Source organism: Heterodontus francisci, chromosome 5, assembly GCF_036365525.1.
Source record: "Heterodontus francisci isolate sHetFra1 chromosome 5, sHetFra1.hap1, whole genome shotgun sequence".
Lineage (NCBI taxonomy): Eukaryota > Metazoa > Chordata > Chondrichthyes > Heterodontiformes > Heterodontidae > Heterodontus > Heterodontus francisci.
In genome coordinates, this window is record NC_090375.1 from 9,310,881 (window position 1) to 9,333,430 (window position 22,550).

Consider the following 22,550-nt stretch of genomic DNA (forward strand, 5'->3'; position numbering starts at 1 on the left):
ACTTGCCCACCACAGATGTCAGGCTAACTGGTCTGTAATTTCCTTGGTTCCCCCTTTCTTAAAAAGTGGAATGACATGTGCAACTTTCCAATCCAGAGGGACCACTCCTGAATCTAGGGAACTCTGAAAGACTGTAGTTAGGGCATCTACAATGTGCTCCCCTACTTCCTTTAACACCCTCGGATGGAAACCGTCAGGTCCTGGGGATTTCTCACTCTTTAGTTCCATTAATTTCCTTGTTACTGATGATTTACTTACATTAATTGTATTAAGTCCCTGTGCCCTATCGGCTATTAATTTTTTCGGGACTTCCGGCAAGTTATCCTCCTTTTCAACTGTAAATACTGAGGCAAAATAATTGTTCAACATGTCTGCCATTTCCCCATTATCAATGACAATATCTCCATTTTCAGCTTTTAATGGGCCTACATTGCTCTTGACCACCCGTTTTCCCTTTATGTAACTAAAAAATGTCCTCTTATTGATTTTGATGTCCCTTGCAAGTTTCCTTTCATAATCTCTTTTAGTAGCTCTTATAAGCTGCTTTGTGACCATTTGCTGGTCTTTGTATCGATCCCATTCGGCTGGATCTGCGCTGCGATTTGGATTTTTGTAAGCAATTTCTTTTTGTTTTATGCTATCCCTAATCCCTTTAGTTGTCCGTGGCTGTTTTTTCTGTTTTTTTTCTCACCCCTCAGTCTTCTCTTTTCTACAGAAAAGAGCACTAACCTGTTCAGTCTTTCCTGATAGTTGTAACCTCTTAGTTCAGGATTCATCCTTGTAAATCCTTTTTGTACCTCCTCCAGTGCCTCTATATCCTTTATGAAATATGAAGACCAGGATTGCATAATACAATGTGTGAAGCATTCGTCTAGTAATATTGTTAACGATAACTTGGATTGAAAAGTTGAAATTCAGATTTTAAACCAGTGCAATCATTAAATTAAAATTAAAAACAAAGTCTGAAAACACTCCCCACCCCATTGAGTTTCTGTTCTTGTAACGTATAAAACAAGGATAGTAGAGTAAATTCAGTGCTCCCCCAGTCCCAGCAGGGAGAATTAGGGCTGCAATATTGAAGTGTCAACTCTGACCCATGTTCCTTTTGAGTACGCTATTGGAATGTGAAATATGAAATAGGAGCAGGAGTAGGCCAGTCGGCCCCTCGAGCTGCTCTGCTATTCAATACGATCATGAAATTCCACCTCAACTCCAATTTCCCACCCAATCCCCATATTCCTTGATTTCTTGAGAGATCAGAAATCTATCCATCACAATCTTGAACATACTCAATGACTAGGTATTCACAGCTCTCTGGGGTAGAGAATTCCAAAGATGCACAACCTTTTGGATGAAGAAATTTCTCCTCATCTCATCAGTCAGCTGGTAATATTGGAACTATAGTGCATTTACTGAGATAAGATACACAATTAGAGCTACAGCTGTTCACAAGTGAGTTCACCAAACTCTCGAGTCACTGAGTAGAATCCAGATACTTTACCACATGATGGGGAGGACAATCGATGGAATATGACTCAGACCCATCTCTAAAGCTTTTGGAGACACCAGGAAGAGGATAAAAATATCAATATGTTTTTTATATTGGAAGAGCATGCAGGTTATGCTTAAATTTTATCAATCGCTGGTGAGGCAGCAGCTGGAATATTCTGTACAGTTTTGGACACCACACTTCAGGTAGGATCTCAAGGCCATGGGCATGGTGCAGAGGAGATTTACTAGAATGGTACCAGGATGAAGGACTTCAGTTATGTGGAGAGACTGGAGAAACTGGGGTTGTTTTCCTTGGAACAGTGAAGTTTAAGGGGAGATTTCATAGAGGTGTTCAAAATCAAGAAGGGTTTTGATAGAGTTAATAAGGAGAAACTCTTCCCACTGGCAAGAGGGTTGGTAACCAGAGGACATAAACTCAAGGTAATTGGCATACAATCCAGAGAGGACATGAGGAGTCATTTTGTTTTATGCAGTGAGTTGTTGTGATCTGTAATGCACTGTCTGAAAGGGCAGTGGAAGCAGATTCAATGGTAACTTTCAAAAAGGAATTGGATAAATACTTGAAAAGGAAAAAATTACACAGCTATGGGGAAAGAGAAGGGGGAGTGGGATTAATTGGATAGCTCTTTCAAAGAGTTGGCACAGGCACGATGGGCCAAATGTCCTCCTGTGCTGTATCATTCTATGAAGATATTCTTTTACAACAATATGGTGTTGTCTTTTCTAACTGGGAGTGAGCGTAGATCTGAAGAGAGACTGGATAGGCTAGGGTTGTTTTCCTTAGAGCAGAGAAGGCTGGGGGGACCTGATTGAGGTATACAAGATTATGAGGGGCATAGATAGGGTAACTTTTTCCCTTAGCGGAGCTGTCAATAACAATGGGGCATAGATTTAAGGTAAAGGGGCAGGAGGTCTAGAGGGGATTTGAGGAAAAATGTTTTCACCCAGAGGGTGGTTGGAATCTGGAACACACTGCCTGAAGGGGTGGTAGAGGCAGGAACCCTCACAACATTTAAGAAGTATTTAGATGAGCACTTGAAACGCCATAGCATACAAAGCTACAGGCCAAGTGCTGTAAAATGGGATTAGAATAGATAGGCGCTTGATGGCCGGCACGGACACGATGGGCCTAAGGGCCTTTTTCTGTGCTGTATAACTCTATGACTCTATGAAAGAAGCTCAACCGAGGTTACTTTTCTTTCCCATATTACAGAATGTCGCTGTAGTGTGATTGGTACGATTAGTGGGATTGGAGAATGCAATCAGGTGAGCATACAGAATAAATTTCAGGATTAGTAAGACCATGATTAATAACAGTCTTTGCAGAGGAAGAATTTGTTTTGCTTTTTAACTGTGATCTTAATGTTTTAGGATGATGGCCATTGCTACTGTAAGTCTAATGTATGTAGTGAGCTCTGTGATTGGTGTAAGGAAGGACACTATGCCTTAGAAGAGAGGAACTATTTTGGTTGTCGAGGTGAGTCAAAATAGTAATGGCAAAGACTTAATGAACTTATATTTCATTTTGTGTTGTAATATGTGCCTTGCCGTACTCATGCTCAAAATATGAGGCAACCCAGAACAAACCAAGAAGTCCCAGTGGAAATGCACTCTTAAGAAAATAAGAAATAGTAGCAGGAGTCGGCCATATTGAGCCTGCTCCACCATTCAGTAAGATCATGGCTGATCTTCTAACTCAACTCCACCTTCTCACCTGATCCCCGTATCCCTTGATTCCCTAAGTATCCAAATATCTATCCATCTCAGCATTAAATATGCTCAACGACTGAGCATCCACAACCCTCAGAATTCCAATGATTCACTGCCCTCTGAGTGAAGAAGAATAGTTTCCAGGCCTGTTGTCCAAGCATAGAAATGCTATGAAGTGATGCATCAAACATTACATAACATAATGACGGGGATAGGATTCAAACCCATTTGTGCTGAGCATAATGGATGCAACTGCAAGGGCAGGGCAGAAACTGGGTACTCTGCAGTGTAACACCTCTTGACCTCTCAAGCCTAATCTTTCATCTACAAACCTTGACAGGAGCTTAATGGAATAGTCACCATTCACCTAGATGGAGGCAGTTACAACAACTCTGAAGAATCTTGACTCCATCCAAGACAGAGCAGTTTGCAGTATTTTGCTTTTATATTTGAGCAGTTTGTTTGTTTGGTGTCTTTAAGCATTGGGCTTTATATCCACCAGTTCCATCATCAGTGCAATGAGGCTGCAGTGTGTACTATCTACAGGAGCCACTGTATAAAGGCTTGCTTGGGTCTGCAAATGAGACCCGACCCGAGCCCGACAGAACCCCAGCTGAGCCCCAGCCCAACCCGGCCCAAGCCCTTCCATTTTATCCCACGCCCGACCCAACCATCAATTAACCTACCTTCCGTTTTTCACTTTGTTCCTTACCTGCACAAGCTTAAAATAACTGTAGCAAAACCACCTTTAAAGTCCAAAAAGTAAATTAACATTAAAGTCACTTACCTGAGGTGGTGATAGAGCCTGTCCAATCCGGCCCAACCTGACCCGAGCCGAGCCCGAATGCTGGACCCAGAAGTCCGACCCGACCCAACCATCGGATCCTGTCGGGTTTGGGTCGGGTAGCAGGCCTTTACCACTGTAGCAACTTGCCAAGCTCACTTCGATAGCACGTCCCTCCCCTGGGACCTCTACTGCTAAAAGTAGCAGTGTCATGGGAATGCCATCACCTCCAGGTTCCCCTCCAAGTTACCCACCCAAGTTACCAAGTTACCCATCTTGGTTAGATATCACCATTCCTTCATTGTCACCAAATCAGTATCCTGGAATTCCCTACCTAACAGCGCTGCGGGTATACCTTCATCACAAGAACAGCAGCAGTTCGAGGAGAATGCCTGCCAACACTTGTACAGTACAGCTGGAATGGATAATAACTATGCTTTTGCCAGTACAAGAGCATAATACCGCAGATAGAACCATAGAAGGAATTCAGCACAGAAGGAGGCCATTCAGCCTGTCGCATGCATGCCGGCCGAAAAACTAGCCGCCCAATCTAATCCTACCTTCCAGCACCTGGTCCATAGCTTTGCAGGTTACAGCACTTCTGGTGTTGCATTGTTGGAAATCTGAACTAAAAACAGAAAATGCTGGAAATGCTCAGCAGGTCTGGCGGCATCTGTGGAGAGAGAAACAGAGTTAACGTTTCAAGTCAATTACCAATCATCAGGACTCTTGTTGGTGTCAGTTTTGGATTACTTGGTAGCGCTCTTACTTCTGTGTCAGAAGGTTGTGGGTTCAAGTCCCACATCGGAATGTAATCTTGGCTGATGTTACCAATGCAGTACTTAGGGAGTGTTCCACTGTTAGAGGAGCTATCTTGTGGATAAAACCTTAAACTGAAGCTCTGTCTATCCTTTCACGTGGATGTAAATGGTCCTCTGATGCTATTTTGAAAAGTAGTAGGGAAATTCTCCTAGCCAACATTTATCCCTAGACCAGCATCGCTAAAATACAGAATATCTGATCATTACCTCATTGCTGTTTGTGGAATCTTGCTGTGATGGGAATTGGAAGAAGTTAGAAAATTAACAAGTTTTCAAGCAAGTGTTATTAAATCTCTAACTTTTTCCAATTCTGATGAAAGGTCATCCACCTGAAAAGTTAACTCTGTTTCTCTTTCCACATGTGGCGGCGCAGTGGTTAGCACCGCAGCCTCACAGCTCCAGCGACCCGGGTTCAATTCTGGGTACTGCCTGTGTGGAGTTTGCAAGTTCTCCCTGTGTCTGCGTGGGTTTCCTCCGGTTTCCTCCCACAGCCAAAAGACTTGCAGGTTGATAGGTAAATTAGCCATTATAAATTGCCCCTAGTATAGGTAGGTAGTAGGGAAATATAGGGACAGGTGAGGATGTGGTAGAAATATGGGATTAGTGTAAGATTAGTATAATGGGTGGTTAATGGTCGGCACAGACTCGGTGGGCCGAAGGGCCTGTTTCAGTGCTGTATCTCTAAATCTAAAAATGTGTTGCCTGACCCACTGAGTGTTTCTAGCATTTTCTGTTTTTATTTTAGCTTTCTAGCACCAGCAGTATTTTACTTTTTTTTGTTACATTTGGGATTGCATTTTTTGAAGACACTAGAAGTGATAACTTTTTACTCTTTCCTCTCACTCTACTGACAGGCTGCCAGTGTGACATCGGAGGTTCTGCTAATCTAACATGCAGCGTGTCATCAGGAACCTGCCAGTGTAGACCGAATGTAGAGGGACGCACTTGCAACCAGTAAGATACCAATGCATGTTCTCTGTACATATGTGTGTGGGAATAAAACATCCAAAATGCATGTCATTTTTTATGTTATTCCCCCTTCACTTTGGCAGTTCTCTGTCAGACTCAACTCCTATTGCTGGTAGAAATAAGGAAGCATTTTTAAAAATGCAACAAAGCGTCAAAACTATTAACCACCAAATATATAAATCATGAACTTCTACAGGGGTTATACTGAGTGCATACTGGTAGTTCTGAGCGCTGCTAGTCATTTTCCGATATATATTTTAGTGGCATGTGAGGTTTTCTCATTATCTCAGAAAATTACTCCCACTAGGCCATATAGTCTCTACCACTTAAACACTACTTAAAACATCCACGTTTAAAATGGGCAGTCATCCATAGCGCCTAAAAAGCAATAACCATTATCCGCTTGAATTAACGGCAATTTACAGATTGTCGGTTATAACTGTTACGGATGGGGGGAAATAGTGTGGATGACTTCCACTTTTCATCTCTCAACTGACCATAGACAGTGTATTTAAAAATATTGTTTTAGTCCCTGAGTGTTTCAGTGGTCAAATAAACAGATGAATGGCAGGTTTTCTTGTAGGATTAAAAGAAAGATAAATTATTTATTAAACAACACCCAAAAATATTCACAACCTTACCCACTCAAACATGCACACGTACACACACACAAGAAGAGATAGAGATGAGACAATAGCATACGTTTAAGCCCGATTGTTGTAAAAAGAGTTCAGTTTGAAACCTGCTTGGTTTTCCGAGAGGATTTTTTTTTTAAACAGCGGTGCACGCCTCATGTTCCTTTTTCTGGTTCACTGAAGTATTGCAGACTCCTCTCGTGAAGACTCAGTCAAAATCAGTGGCGAGAATGCTGTCATGATTTCTCAGGTGTGGAGTTTTCAAGATCACCTTGCAATCTCTGCCTCAGTGGTTTAAGTATTTTAAAGGCAGGGTCTTCTTGGCTGGAATGAATCTCTCAGCTTCCCTCGCTGGCTGGATTTCAGAGAGCTCTTTTTTTAAAGAAAAAACCTTATCAGGCTTGGTTTCAGTCAGGTGACCAGAGATGCTCTCCCCTACTGTGTTCATACAATGTCTTTGAATGTGTGGCCATGGTTATATAATGGGGTTTGAATGTGGCTTATCTTGATAAAGTGGTGTTGTGCCCCATCTATTATCTTGGCTTTGAGTCCGAAGTCTCCCTGTCTGCAAAGGCCTTTGTCAGCCAATTCTTGCAGATAGGAGCCATTTAACATTGAATGGGCTGTTTAGCATTTTAATGTGCCTTCCCCAGGACTAGTCCAGATGTGATGATTGGTTTAGTCTCCAACAGTCACTATGTACATTTGTAGTACCGGAGATATCACCTGACCTCTTACTCCAGTTTGTCTGCAGTAAAAGTGTGTCCATTTTTTGGAGTTTAGTTCATCAGTTCATTTTTACAGTTCATAATTGCTCCAGTTCACTTCAGTTCATAACCGTTTCTTGCGTGAACGTGACACAGAATTTTAATCGTTCGGTCTATCTCAGGCAGGAACAGCTGTCTTTACTAACTAGTTCACACCTCTGAATGCTAAAATAAAACTGCCATCCCCAGCAGGAAGACTAATTAAACTGTTGTACGAGTATACAAACCCTCCGCAGTGTGCAACACCTATGGCCAACACTCAGTACATGCTAATACAGAAAGCAGGGAAGAAGCTCGATCACATATGCTGGGCTTATAAGAAAAACATGTAGGCTTGGCTTTTTTTTCTAATACCTTCCAGGAAAAGCAAAAAACAATTCTTTCACCAATGGAAAGCAAGTCAGATCGGTGAGATAGAGAGCAGAGCTTGGGAGAAATGTCTTTGTGAATTGATGATATGCTCTGCAAATCTTATCAAAAGTGGTGCTTACCTGGCATAAAGCCTGTCAAATGTTATACTGGCCATCATGTGGCCAAATCGTGTTTGCATGGTGGAGACAACTCCAACCTCTCATGTACAGAATATTTCAGTACTATTTAAATCACTTTGGAGTTGATGATTCTTTGTGAAATTACGTGGTCAAATTTTGATGACTGTCTGTAGTTTTAATCATCACTTCCCGCCAAGCAGTAAGTTACTGGACAGATATGAAAAAGTAATAGAAATAGCGAAAGGAATGTTGGCATTTACCTCAAGGGGGGCTGGATTAGAAAGGGATGGAAGTCATGCTTGAGTTGTATAAAGCTCTAGTTAGACCCCATCTAGATACTGCTTTCAGCTCTGGCGCCACATCACAGGAAGGATATATTTGCCTTGGAGCAGGTGGAGCACAGATTTACAAAAATGATACCAGGGCTAAAAGGGTTAAATTGTTGGGAAAGGTTACAAAGACTAGGCATGTGTTCCGTCGAGTATAGATGATTCAGGGAAGATCTAATCGAGCTCTTGAAAATGAGAGTGGTGTTTGGTAGGATAGATAAAGAGAATCAGTTACCCCGGTGGGTGAATTCAGAACAAGGGGGCATAATTATTTAAATTAGAGCTTGGCCATTTAAGAGTGATATCAGGAAGCACTTCTTCACACAAAGAATAGTGAAAATCTGGAACTCCCTTCTCCAAAAAGTCTGGGGATGATGGATCAATTGAAATTTTCAAGATTGAGATTGATAGGTTTTTGTTGGACAAGGATATCAAGGAATTTGAATCAAGGGCAGGTAAATGGAGTTAAGATATAGATCGGCCTTAGTCAAATTGAATGGCTGAAAATGCTTGAGAAGTTGAATGATCTGCTCCTGTTCCTATGTTCCTAACTGGTGGTAAGGATACTTGAGTGGATTAAAGAGGATACTGCATAGAATTTTCCCACAAGTGAAGGAAAAATGCTTAGTTAATTACTCCTGAGGGGTAAGATCCAGTTAATTCACCAGCATCGTACAATGGGTAGAGCACAGAAGGAGGCCATTTGGCCCGTCATGACTGTGCTGCTTCTCTGCGAGAGCAACTTGCTAGTTCCACTCCCTCACCTTTTCTCAGCATCAAATTGAAATTTGATGTTTTAAAAGTCTCACCAGAAGAGAGGCACTGACAACAACCATGTATGTATTTGATCACATGAACATTCCAACTATTCAATGATACTTGTATTTTAAACAAGGAGCAATGGAGAGAAAATAGGATGTTATTTTTACGAAGGCCTCCATCTGTCGTCTCAGGTGGCCATTAAAGATCCCAAGGTACTGTTCAAAGAAGAACAAGAGGGCTCTGCCCAGTGTCCTAGCCAATATTTATCCCTCACTAAGACAAATTATGGGGTCATTATCAGAGTGCTGTTTGTGGGATCTTGCTGTGTGTAAATTGGATCCCACACATCTTGCATTACAACAATGACTACACTTTATTAGGCTGTAAAGTGCTTTGGGACATCCTGTAGCCGAGAAAGCTCCAGGACATCGCTACAGGAGTTCCTCAGGTTAGTGTCCTAGGTCCAACCATCTTCAGCTGCTTCATCAATGACTCTCCCTCCATCATAAGGTCAGAAGTGGGGATGTTCGCTGATGATTGCACAATGTTCAGTACCATTTGCATCTCCTCAGTTACAGAAGCAGTCCGTGTCCATATGCAGCAAGGCCTGGACAACATTCAGCCTTGGGCTGATAAGTGGCAAATAACATTCGCACCACACAAGTGCCAAGCAATGACCATCTCCAACAAGAGAGAACCTAACCATCTCCCCATGACATTCAACAGCATTACCATCACTGAATCCCCCGCTATAAACATCCTTGGGGTTACCATTGACCAGAAACTGAACTGGAGCAGCCACATAAATACTGTGGCTACAAGAGCAGGTCAGAGGCTGGGAATTCTGCGGTGAGTAACTCACCAAGTGGCTCCCCAAAGCCTGTCCACCATCTACAAGGCAGAAGTCAGGAATGTGATAGAATACTCTCTACTTGCTTGGATGAGTGCAGCTCCAATAACACTCAAGAAGCTTGAAACCATTCAAGACAAAACAGCCCACTTGATTGGAATTCCATCCAACAGCTTAAACATTTACTCCCTCCACAACCAGTGCACAGTGGCAGTAGTTTGTACCATGTGCAAGGTGCACTGCAGCAACTCGGCTTTGACAGCACCTTCCAAACCCACGACCTCTACCACCAAGATGGACAAGGGCAGCAGACGTGGGAACACCACCATCTGCAAGTTCCCCTCCAAGCCACACACCATCCTGACATGGGAATATATCGCCTTTCCTTCACTGCCGCTGGGTCAAAATCCTGGAATTCCCTAACAGCACTGTGGGTATACCCGTACCAGATTGACTGCAGCGGTTCAAGAAAGCAGCTCACCATCACCTTTTCAAGGGCAATTAGGGTTGGCAACAAATTTTCCTTGCCAGCGACGCTCACATCCCATGAAAGAATTAAAAAAAATAAATGCATGTTCTTTCTTTATGGAGAAATACTATAAAATAAATTGTAGCTTTTGCATGATGATGTCGGATGCACTGAGATATTAAGTATCTAACCTGTATTTGAAGGCCACAGAGCAACCACTATTTCCCAGATCTTCACCATTTGAAGTATGAAATTGAAGATGGTACCACACCCAATGGGAGAGCTGTTCGGTTTGGATTTGATCCACATGAGTTCCTGAACTTCAGCTGGAGAGGCTACGCACAGCTGTCGACAGTGCAAGTATGTGATCAAAGATTCTAGTGAAATGGGTATATGGTGAAATGGGTGTCCAACCCTTTCAAATATGTTGGAAGGAACATAAGTACGAATTAGGAGCAGAAGTAGGCCATTCCACCCCTCTAGCCTGCTCCGCCATTCAATAAGATTATGGCTGATCTGTTTGTATCTCGAATTCTACACTCCCATCTACCCCCGATTAACCTTTGATTCCCTTGCCTAACAAGAAACTATCTACCTCCACCTTAAAAAATATTCAATGACCCCGCCTCCACCACATTCTGAGGCAGAGAGTTCCAAAGTCACACAACCCTTTGAGAGAAAAATATTCTCCTCATCTCTGTCCTAAAAGGGTGATCCCTAATTTTAAAACAGTGCCCCCTAGTTCTGAACTCACCCACAAGAAGAAACATCCTTTCCACATCCACCTTGTCAAGACTGTTCAGGATCTTATAAACTTCAGTCAAGTCTCCCGTCACTCTTCTAAACTCCAGTGAAAACAAGCCCAGTCTGTCCAATATAATAAAAGCAAAATACTGCAGATGCTGGAAATCTGAAACACAAACAAGAAATGCTGGAAATACTCAGCAGGTCTGGCAGCATCTGTTGAGAGAGAAGCAGGTCAGTGACCCTTCATTAGACCAACCTTTCCTCATAAGACAACCGGCTCATTCCAGGTATCGATCTAGTAAACATCCTCTGAACCGCCTCCAGCGCATTTACATCCTTCCTTAAATAAGGAGACCAAAACTGCACACAGCATTTGAGATGTGGTCTCAAGAATGCCCTGTATAACCCTCTCATAATAAAGGATAGCATTCCATTAGCCTTCTTTATTACCCGCGGTACCTGCATACTAACTTTTTGTGACTCATGCACTAGAACACCTAGCTCCCTCTGCACCTCAGAATTCTGCTGTCATTCCCCATTTAAGAAATACTCTGGTTTTTTTATTCTTCCTGCCAAAGTGAACAACTTCACATTTTCCCACATAATACTCCATCTGCCAGATTTTTGCCCATTCACCCAACCTATCTATATCAGTCTGCAACCTCCTTATGTCCTCTTCACAACATACTTTTCTACCTATCTTTGTGTCATCTGCAAATTTAGCTACCATGCCATCGCTCCCCTCATCTAAGTCATTGATATAAATTGTAAAAATTTGAGGCCCCAGCACAGACCCCTATGGGACTCCACTCATAATATCCTGCCAATCAGAAAAGGACCCATTTATGCATACTCTCTGTTTTCTGCCAGCCAGCCAATCTTCTATCCAAGCTCATATGTTACTCCCGACACCATGAGCTCCTACTTTGTGCAATAACCTTTTATGTGGCACCTTGTCAAATGCCTTCAGGAAATCCAAGTACAGTACGTCAACGGGCTCCCCTTTACCACACCGCATGTTGCTCCTTCAAAGAACTCCAATAAATTGGTTAAAGATGATTTCCCTTTCACAAAACCATGCTGTCTATTCCCAATTACCTTGAGTTTTTCTAAGTGTCCAGCTATAGCTTCCTTAATGATTGATTCCAACACCTTCCCCATGACAGACGTCAAGCTAACTAGCCTATAGTTACCTGTTTTCTGCCTCCCCCACTTCTTGAATAGAGGGGTTATATTTGCTACTTTCCAGTATGATGGAACCTTTCTAGAATGTAGCAAATTTTGAAAAATTAACACCAACGCATCTACTACCTCATTAGCCACCTCTTTTAGGACCCTAGGATGAAGTCCATCAGGACCCGGGGACTTGTCAGCCCGCAGCTCCATCAGTTTGCTCAGTACCGCTTCCCTGGTGATTGTAATTTCACCAAGTTCCTCTCTTCCTTCCACCTCCTGATTTACAGCTATTACTGGAATGTTTTTTGTATCCTCTGTGGTGAAGACCGAAGCAAATTATTTGCTCATTTCATCCACCATTTCCTTATTATTTACTATTACCTCCCCATTCACACTCTCTAGAGGACCAAGACTCACTTTACTTACTCTTTTTTCCTTTTTAAATACCTGTAGAAACTCTTGGTATCTGTTTTTAAATTTCTAGGTAGTTTCCTCTCATACTCTAATTTCTTTCTCCTGATAAACCTTTTAGTGATTCTCTGCTGTTCTTTATATTCTGACCAATCATCTGACCTGCCAGTCATCTTTGCGCAATTATATGCTTTTCCTTAAGTTTGATGCTTTCTTTAACTCCTTTAGTTAACCACAAATGGTGGGTCCTCCCTTTAGAATGTTTCCTTATAGTTGGAATATACTTATTCCGAGTATTCTGAAATATCCCCTTAAATGTCTGCCACTGCTTCTCCATTGATCTATCCCCTAGCCTAGTAACCCAGGTCACTTCAGCTAGCTTAGCTTTCATGCCCACATAGTTGCCCTTATATAAGTTTAAAATACAAGTCTTAGACCCACTTTTCTCTCTTTCAAACTGGTCGTCAAATTCAATCATATTGTGGTTGCTGCTACCGAGAGGTGCCTTAACTCTGAGGTCACTCAGAGATTACTTAATCCTGTCACATTACACAATACCAAGTCTAATATAACCTATGCTCTAGTTGGTTCCAGAACGTTCTGCTCCAAGAAACTATCTCAAAAGCATTCTATGAACTCCTCATCCAAGCTACTATTGCCAATCTGATTTTTCCAGTTCCTATGTAGATTAAAATCACCCATGATTATTGCCATCCCTTTATCACAAGCGCATGATATGTCGTCTTATATATTTCGTACTACATTGTGGTTAATGTTCAGAGGCCTGTAGACCACTCCCACTAGTGACTTCTTTCCCTTACTATTCCTCATCTCCACCCAAGCCATTTCTACATCCTGATCTCCTGAATCAAGGTCATCTCTAACTATTGTATCCTGCCATCCTTGATTAATAGTCCTATCCCTCCATCTTTACCTCACTTCCTGTTCTTCTTGAATGTCATATACCCCTCAATATTCAGGACCCAATCTCTGTCATCCTGCAGCCAGTTCTCGATAATGGCTATCAGTGCACAATGAAGCAAATAAATATGATCTATCAGTTCGTCTCCTTTGTTATGAATGCTACATGCATTTTGTCCTTATGTTATCTTTGTAACATCGAGTCTTGACTGTTGGTGTGTTCCTAGGTTATTTTTCTCACTGTCCCTTCCTGCCATTCTCTGGCCTTCATTTCCCATATTACTATTCTGCTCGCCTGCCCTGACTCTATCCCTTGGTTTGCTATATCTACCCAGGCTTGATCCCTCACCCATGCCCCGCCTGACCTTGTTTCGTTTAAATCGCTCTCTATCCCTTCCCTAATTATGCAGTTTGCTAGAACACTGGTCCCAGCACGGTTCAGGTGCAGACTGTCCCAACGGTACTGCCCCCACTTTCCCCAGTACTGGTGCCAGTGCCCCACAAACCGAAACCCACTTCTCCCACACCAGTCTTTGAGCCACATATTCACTTCACTAATCTTATGTGCCCTCTGCCAAATGGCACGTAGCTCAGGTAATAATCCAGAGATTATTATACTTGAGGTTCTGCTCTTCAATTTGATGCCTAGCTCCTCATACTGTCCAAGCAGAGCCTCTTCCCTCGTCCTACCTATGTTGTTGGTACCTACATGGACCACAATAACTGGATCCTCCCCCTCCCACTCCAAGTTCCTGTCCAGCCTGGAGCAGATGTCCTGATCCCTGGTACCGGGTAGGCAACACAGCTTTCTGGACTCTCGCTCTTGGCAGCACAGGAGCTTCATAGATATTTTTATGTTTCCTAAATTTTCACAATGAAAACATTTTGCCTATTTAAAGTGATTAAAAGAAAATTTATAGCATTAACTTTGAAACGATAATTATAAACATACATTTTTATCACTTAGTAAATAAAAATTATTGCAATTTTTAAAGTTAGATGGTAGTTAGAGTTCTTAAGAAAATAATGTTCGTGGGAGGGAGTTTAGGGATGTGTTTTGCACGAATTAAAGTTTGTGCTTGATATTAAGCTTATTGATGGAATAAATGTGTGTAGACTTTATTTTCACGGCAGTTGCAAAATTCAGTTTTGTACGAATGTGAGTGGCCCAGCTTTCATGGAGGCAGACAAATGTGTAAAATCTGAGTACATGACATCCCACGATCACAGTCACAATCTGAGACTTGTAAATCAGAGACAATGTGACTTCCCATGCACAGAACTGGAGATTCTGCCCTGTTTTATGGGTTGTAGAGAGAATTGGTTATTCTTTTATGTAGGTAGGTGCAGATCCCCTTTTCCCCAGGCGGTTTGTTTTTTTAATTATATATATCAGTTACTGGAGACCTTTGTTAAAAAATTGATTGTCTACCAGTAACTTGACTATCTTGCTCTACTTGTTCTCAGCTACAGAAGCAGACTTTCTGTTTATGCTGCTGACAGCCCATTGCTTTTCCTCTTTCTGTTGGCCTTTATTGCAAGGGGGATGGAGTATAAAAGTAGGGAAGTCTTGCTACAACCATACATGGCATTGGTGAGAATGCACCTAGAGTAGTGTGTGCTGTTTTGGTCACCTTATTTAAGGAGGGATATACTTGCATTGGAGGCAGTTCAGAGAAGGTTCACTAGGTTGATCCCTGGGATGAAGGGGTTGTCTGTGAGGAAAGGTTGAGCAGGTTGAGCCTATGCTTATTGACGTTTAGAAGAATGAGAGTTGATCTTATTGAAACACAAGATTCTGAGGAGGCTTGACAGGGTAGATGCTGACAGGATATTTCCCCTCATGGTGGAATCTAGAACTAGGGGGTATAATTTCAGAATAAGGGGTCACCCAGTTAAGACAGAGATGAGGAGGAATTTCTTCTCTCAGAGCATTGTGAATCTTTGAAATTCTCTACCCCAGAGACCTGTGGAGGCTGAGTAATTGAATATATTCAAGGCTGAGATACACAGATTTTTGAACTATAGGGGAGTCGGGGGTTATGGGGAATGTTGTGTTACTGGGTTCTTCACACAAACTTACCAATCACACACTGTTGAATGGTAACAATTTTTTTTATATCGAAGACTCACAATACTATATACAAGTTAAAGGAGAGCGCTACATGCACACCTTACTAGGGTTCAACATAACTCTTACTGCTGTGTCACATGATGCATGACCACTTCCTGCAGTGATGATGCAAACTGGCTATATACATATTCCTTTAAAGCAATATCACAACAGGGAACAGACAGGAAATTGGAGTTGAGGCCAAGATCAGATTAGCCATGATTTTATTGAATGGTGGAGCATGCTTGAAGGACTGTATGGCCTACTCCTGCTCCTGTTTCTTATGTTCTCTGCACCTTCCATTTATGCTTGTTGTTCTTTCACAAGATGCTTTTCCAATGTAAGGGCTCTTCCCTTGTATCCCAGATGACCATTGTCATTAGGGGAAAATTATTGCTGGAGAGTTACTCTACAAATAGACATGTTTGGGGTGAATTTCCATGGGGGTCTCCCAACTCCTTAATGCCATTTTCCCAAGGTTTTAATGGCTCCTCTTCCATAGTTAAGATATGCAAGCATTGGAGCATAGAAACAGGAGCAGGCCATTCAGCCCCTCAAGCCTGTTTCACCACTTAGCTCATGGCTAATATGTATTTTAATTCCATCTATCGGCCTTGGTTCCGTGACCCTTAATCCGCTAGATTAACAAAAATCTATCAATCTCAGCTTTGAAATTTTTCAGTTGACCCCCAGCCTCAACAGTTTTTGGGGGAGAGAGTTCCAGATTTCCACTAATCTTTGTGTGAAGAAGTGCTTCCTGACATCATCTCTGAATGGCCTGGCTTTAATTTTAAGGTTATTACTCCTTTGTTCAGGGCCCCCCCCACTCCCCCCACAACAGAGGAAATCATTTCTCTCTATCTACCCTATCAACTCCTTTAGCCACCTTAAACACCTCAATTAGATCACCCCTGAATCTTCTACATTTGAGAATACAAGTCTAGTCTGTGTAATCGGTCCTCATAATCATAGAGTCATTAGAGTTATACAGCACAGAAACAGCCCCTTCGGCCCATCATGTCCATGCTGGCCATCAAGCACCTATCTATTCTAATCCCATTTTCCAACACTTGGCCCGTTGCCTTGTATGCTATGTCATTTCAAGTGTTCATCTAAATACTTTTTCAATGTTGTGAGGGTTCCTGCCTGTATCACCCCTTCAGCCAGTGTGTTCCAGATTCCAACCACCCTCTGGGTGAAAAACCTTTCCTCAAGTCCCCTCTAAACGTCCTGCCCCTTACCTTTAATCTATGCCCCCTGGTTATTGAGACCTCCGCTAAGGGAAAAAGTTTCTTCCTATCTATGCCCCTCAATCAGGTACCCCCCCTCAGCCTTCTCTGCTCTAAGAAAAACAACCCTGGCCTATCCAGTCTCTCTGCATAGCTGAAATGCTCCAGCCCAGGCAACATCCTGAAGAATCTGCTGTGCACCCTCTCCAGTGCAATTACATCCTTCCTATAGTGTGGCGACCAGAAATATACACAATACTCCAGCTGTGGCCTAATTAGCATTTTATACAGCTCCATCATAACCTCCCTACTCTTATATTCTGTGCCTCAGCTGATAAAGGCAAAAATCCCATATGCTTTCCTAACCACCTTTATCTACCTGTGCTACTGCATTAAGTGATCTATGGACAAGTCCTTCTGACCCTCTGTACTTCCTAGGATCCTACCACCCCTTTCCTTGTTAGTCCTCCCAAAATGCATCACCTCACACTTCTCAGGATTAAATTCCATTCGCCATCGTTCTGCCCATCTTACCTGCCCATCTATATCATCCTGTAATCCAAGGCTTTCCTCCTTACTATTTACGACACCACCAATCTTCGTGTCATCTGCGAACTTACTGATCATACCTGCTATATTCTCTTCTAAATCATTAATGTACACTACAAACAGTAAGGGTCCTAGCACCAATCCCTGCGGTACATCACTGGTCACAGGCTTCCAATCGCAAAAACAGCCCTCGACCATCACCCTCTGCCTCCTGCCACGAAGCCAATTTTGGATCCAATTTGCCAAATTGCCCTGGAGCCCATGGGCTGTTACCTTCTTAACCAATCTCTCTTGCGGGACCTTAGCAAAAGCCTGACTGAAGCCCATGTAGACGACATCAACTGCTTTACCCTCATCTACACATCTAGTCACCTCCTCGAAAAATTCAATCAAGTTTGTTCGACACAATCTCCCCCTGACAAAGTCATGCTGACTATCCCTGATTAATCCCTGCCTCTCCAAGTGGAGATTAATCCTGTCCCTCAGAATTTTTTCCAATAGTTTCCCTACCACTGATGTTAGACTCACCGGCATGTAATTACCTGATTTATCCCTGCTACCCTTCTTGAATAATGGTGCCATATTCGCTGTCCTCCAGTCCTCTGGCACTTCTCCTGTGGCCAGAGAGGATTTGAAAAATTGTGTCAGAGTGCCTGCTATCTCCTCCCTTGCCTGGGATACATCTCATCTGGGCCTGGGAATTTATCCACTTTTAATCCTGCTTAAACCACTAATACCTCCTCCCTTTCAATGTTAATTTGTTCGAGTATATCACAATCCCCTCCCTGATAATGTAACCCTTTTACCCCAGAGGAGGAGCCCTTATGAAAATTTGCCAGCATTATTTTGTTGGTCATATTCCATATTTTCTACTGGTTGTTTAGTAGAGGAATAAGCTCTCAGTGAAATTCTGTATTAGATATCCCCAGTCAGACTCCATGAGAATATAGTTATGACCCTTATAAGTTAGCTTGCAGGTAGTACCCTGGTACATTATGAGAATTCAACCTTTCACATAATAAAGATCCAAGTTGTAAGTTATCTTATAATTAAATTGGAGTAATCCTATGCAATATTGTAATTTAGGTTCTGAATTGAGCTTGTTATGTGTTTTTAAAATTTTTTTGCCAGTTAACTCTGCTGCTAACTTGCTACAGTTTTGGGTTAACAGTTCAGACGACACCATTGCTTGCTTTGTGGTGCACAAGTGCTAGTTAGGGTGATTCTTCTGCTATTTGTGGAGTTTGGGTCTTCCCTTATGCTCCTTTGACTGCTTTTTTCTTCCCAGCCAGAAGTGATCATGTCTATCACTGTGACTTCTCCTAATCTGTTTCGCATAATCTTCCGTTACAAGAACCGTACCCCAAAGCCTGTTAGAGGAAGGATCTCAATCACTGAGGAAGTAAATGTTGATTCTTGCTGTGACTGTAAGTGGCTTTCATTTCTGCACCTAGTTTGTCCATCATCTTTCCGTACTCTTAACATACCAACTTCCAACCCTTATTTATCTATATGAGGTGATTCCCTTTGACTTTGAAGGATCTCCCTAACTGGCTGGATTTCATTCTGCATGAGCTCCCTTGACTAGCACTGCTCCTAACTCTGCTTCTAGATCACCCTACCAGCCAAGTGTTAATTAACTTCACTTTTACAGAATAACGTGAGGGTATCAGTGCATGTGGAGAATAGAAACCTCAATTTGTTCCGCATCGCCTTCAGATATATTAACCCAGGATTCACTACAGTGTACGGCCATGTAGCAGTTTATCAAGCTCAACCAAGCACAGGTAAGGCTGGGCAGTGTAGAGGGTCGAGAAACTCAACTGGCCCAAGATGATTGTCATTTTACGGTAAGTAATAAAATTGTTTTTCAAATCCTTTTGAGTTTTGCCGAATGAAGTGAGTGCTGCATTTGCATGGGTAACACATAGGGTTGCCAACACTGGAAGTAATCCTGGAGGTTTTGTCACATGACACCCCACTTTCAACTGTCCCGTCCCCTACCCATGCTCCTTTTATTGGTTGTCCACTATGTCCAGTGCACCACCTTCCCACAGGAAGAGGACAGACTCTTCATTACTTGATTGGATGATTCCTGACTGTCAGTCAAACAGCCTTTTCTCCCATCTCCAATATTTTTATAACTGTAAAACAAATGTGTTCAAAGAAATTTCTTTTAAAAGAAAAACTCAAGCTCTCCAGGCTCTCTCTCGATTTCTCCCTCTGTCTGTTCCTGTGTCTGTTTTAATTCTCTCTCCGCCTCTTTCTGTCTCTGTCTCTCTCTGTCTCTGTCTCCGTCTGTTTCTGACTCTCTGCTGCTCTCTCTCCATCACTCTGTCTCTGTCTCACCTCAAAGTTTAAACCAGAGGTCGGCAACATGTCCGGACAGGGACACCATTGTTCACGGTAAAAGATTTTGAGGTGCGTGACTGGTAATTTCAAGGATGAGAAATTTCTCATTGGCTTCTTCTTTCCGAACATTTAAAAAAAAAATCACACCATCAGTTTCACAGCTGACAGGCTCTGACAGCAGTAACAGCAGTTTTCCGAAGGGTTCCAATTATTTTTAAAAGCCCGCCCAAAAACTCCAAATCTGTCTGCAGTTCAGAATTGCTGTTTCTGCTCAGTGATGGGCAGAGAGAGATGGGAGAGAGAGAGAGAGATGGGGGAGGGATGGAGAGAGAGAGAGAGAGAGAGAGAGATGGGGGAGGGATGGAGATAGAGAGAGAGAGAGAGAGAGATGGGGGGAGGGATGGAGAGAGAGAGAGAGAGAGAGAGAGATGGGGGGAGGGATGGAGAGAGAGAGAGAGAGAGAGAGAGATGGGGGGAGGATAGAGAGAGAGAGAGAGAGAGAGAGAGAGAGATGGGGGGAGGGATGGAGAGAGAGAGAGAGAGAGATGGGGGGAGGGATGGGAGAGAGAGAGAGAGAGATGGGGGGAGGGATGGGGAGAGAGAGAGAGAGAGATGGGGGGAGGGATGGGGAGAGAGAGAGAGAGAGAGATGGGGGGAGGGATGGAGAGAGAGAGAGAGAGAGAGATGGGGGGAGGGATGGAGAGAGAGAGAGAGAGAGAGATGGGGGGAGGGATGGAGGGATGAGAGAGAGAGAGAGAGAGAGAGAGATGGGGGGAGGGATGGAGAGAGAGAGAGAGAGAGATGGGGGAGGGATGGAGAGAGAGAGAGAGAGATGGGGGAGGATGGAGAGAGAGAGAGAGAGAGATGGGGGGAGGGATGGAGAGAGAGAGAGAGAGAGATGGGGGAGGGATGGAGAGAGAGAGAGAGAGATGGGAGGGAGGGATGGAGAGAGAGAGAGAGAGAGATGGGGGGAGGGATGGAGAGAGAGAGAGAGAGAGAGATGGGGGAGGGATGGAGAGAGAGAGAGAGAGATGGGGGGAGGGATGGAGAGAGAGAGAGAGAGATGGGGGGAGGGATGGAGAGAGAGATAGAAGAGAGATGGGGGAGGGGATGGTGAGAGAGAGAGAGAGATGGGGGAGGGATGGAGAGAGAGAGAGAGAGATGGGAGTGGAGAGAGAGAGATGGGGAGGAGGAGAGAGAGAGAGAGAGATGGGGGGAGGGATGGAGAGAGAGAGAGAGAGATGGGGGAGGGTTGGAGAGAGAGAGAGAGAGATGAGGAGATGGGAGGGATGAGAGAGAGAGAGAGAGATGGGGGAGGGATGGATGAGAGAGAGAGAGAGATGGGGGATGGATGGAGAGAGAGAGAGAGAGATGGGGGGAGGGATGAGAGAGAGAGAGAGAGATGGGGGGAGGGATGGAGAGAGAGAGAGAGAGAGATGGGGGGAGGGATGGAGAGAGAGAGAGAGAGATGGGTGGGAGGGATGGAGAGAGAGAGAGAGAGATGGGGGGAGGGATGGAGATGAGAGAGAGAGAGATGGGGGAGGGATGGAGAGAGAGAGAGAGAGATGGGGGGAGGGATGGAGAGAGAGAGAGAGAGATGGGGGGAGGGATGGAGAGAGAGAGAGAGAGGATGGGGGGAGGGATGGAGAGAGAGAGAGAGAGATGGGGGGAGGGATGGAGAGAGAGAGAGAGAGATGGGGGGAGGGATGGAGAGAGAGAGAGAGAGATGGGGGAGGGATGGAGAGAGAGAGAGAGAGATGGGGGGGAGGGATGGAGAGAGAGAGAGAGAGATGGGGGGAGGGATGGTGAGAGAGAGAGAGATGGGGGGAGGGATGGAGAGAGAGAGAGAGAGATGGGGGGAGGGATGGAGAGAGAGAGAGAGAGATGGGGGGAGGGATGGAGAGAGAGAGAGAGAGATGGGGGGAGGGATGGAGAGAGAGAGAGAGAGATGGGGGGAGGGATGGAGAGAGAGAGAGAGATGGGGGGAGGGATGGAGAGAGAGAGAGAGATGGGGGAGGGATGGAGAGAGAGAGAGAGAGATGGGGGAGGGATGGGAGAGAGGGAGAGAGGATGGGGATGGATGAGAGAGAGAGAGAGATGGGGGGGAGGGATGGAGAGAGAGAGAGAGATGGGGGAGGGATGGAGAGTGAGGAGATGTGGGGAGGATGGAGAGAGAGAGAGAGAGATGGGGGGAGGGATGGAGAGAGAGAGAGAGAGGATGGGGGGAGGAGGAGAGAGAGAGAGAGAGAGATGGGGGAGGGATGGAGAGAGAGAGAGAGAGTATGGGGGGAGGGATGAGAGAGAGAGAGAGAGAGTGGGGGGAGGGATGGAGAGAGAGAGATGAGTGGGGGGAGGGATGGTGAGAGAGAGAGAGAGATGGGGGGAGGATGGAGAGTGAGAGAGAGAGATTGGGGGGGAGGGGATGGAGAGAGAGAGAGAGAGAGAGATGGGGGAGGGATGGAGATGAGATGAGGTGAGAGAGAGAGTTGGGGGGAGGGATGGAGAGAGAGAGAGAGAGAGAGGTGGGGGAGGGATGGAGAGAGAGTGAGAGAGAGATGGGGGGAGGGATGGAGAGAGATGAGAGAGATGAGAGATGGGGGGGGGATGGAGAGAGAGAGGAGAGAGAGATGGGGGGAGAGAGAGGAGAGAGAGAGAGAGAGAGAGATGAGGGGAGGGATGGATGAGAGAGAGAGAGAGAGATGGGGGGAGGGATGGAGAGAGAGAGAGAGTGGGGGGAGGGATGGAGAGAGAGAGAGAGAGACAGAGAGAGAGAGAGGAGAGATGGGGAGTGAGGGGATGGGAGGAGAGAGAGAGAGAGATGGGGGAGTGAGGGATGGAGAGAGAGAGAGAGATGGGGGAGTGAGGGATGGAGAGAGAGAGAGAGATGGGGGAGTGAGGGATGGAGAGAGAGAGAGAGATGGGGGAGTGAGGGATGGAGAGAGAGAGAGAGATA

General features: G+C 44.2%; 1 protein-coding gene across 3 annotated transcripts in view; it reads left to right on the top strand.

Annotated features, from left to right (window-relative positions):
- The window catches only part of lama3 (laminin, alpha 3), a 456,248-nt gene that overhangs the window by 226,372 nt on the left and 207,326 nt on the right, over positions 1–22,550 (top strand). For 2 of the 3 annotated variants that reach the window (XM_068031084.1, XM_068031086.1), the window contains exons 19-23: positions 2,726–2,778; positions 2,884–2,989; positions 5,682–5,781; positions 10,303–10,459; positions 18,534–18,672. In XM_068031084.1, the coding sequence (XP_067887185.1) occupies positions 2,726–2,778; positions 2,884–2,989; positions 5,682–5,781; positions 10,303–10,459; positions 18,534–18,672 (555 nt within the window). Of the gene's footprint in view, positions 1–2,725; positions 2,779–2,883; positions 2,990–5,681; positions 5,782–10,302; positions 10,460–18,533; positions 18,673–18,899; positions 19,033–22,550 lie in introns of all 3 variants that reach the window. The other variant, XM_068031085.1, reaches the window with a different exon arrangement.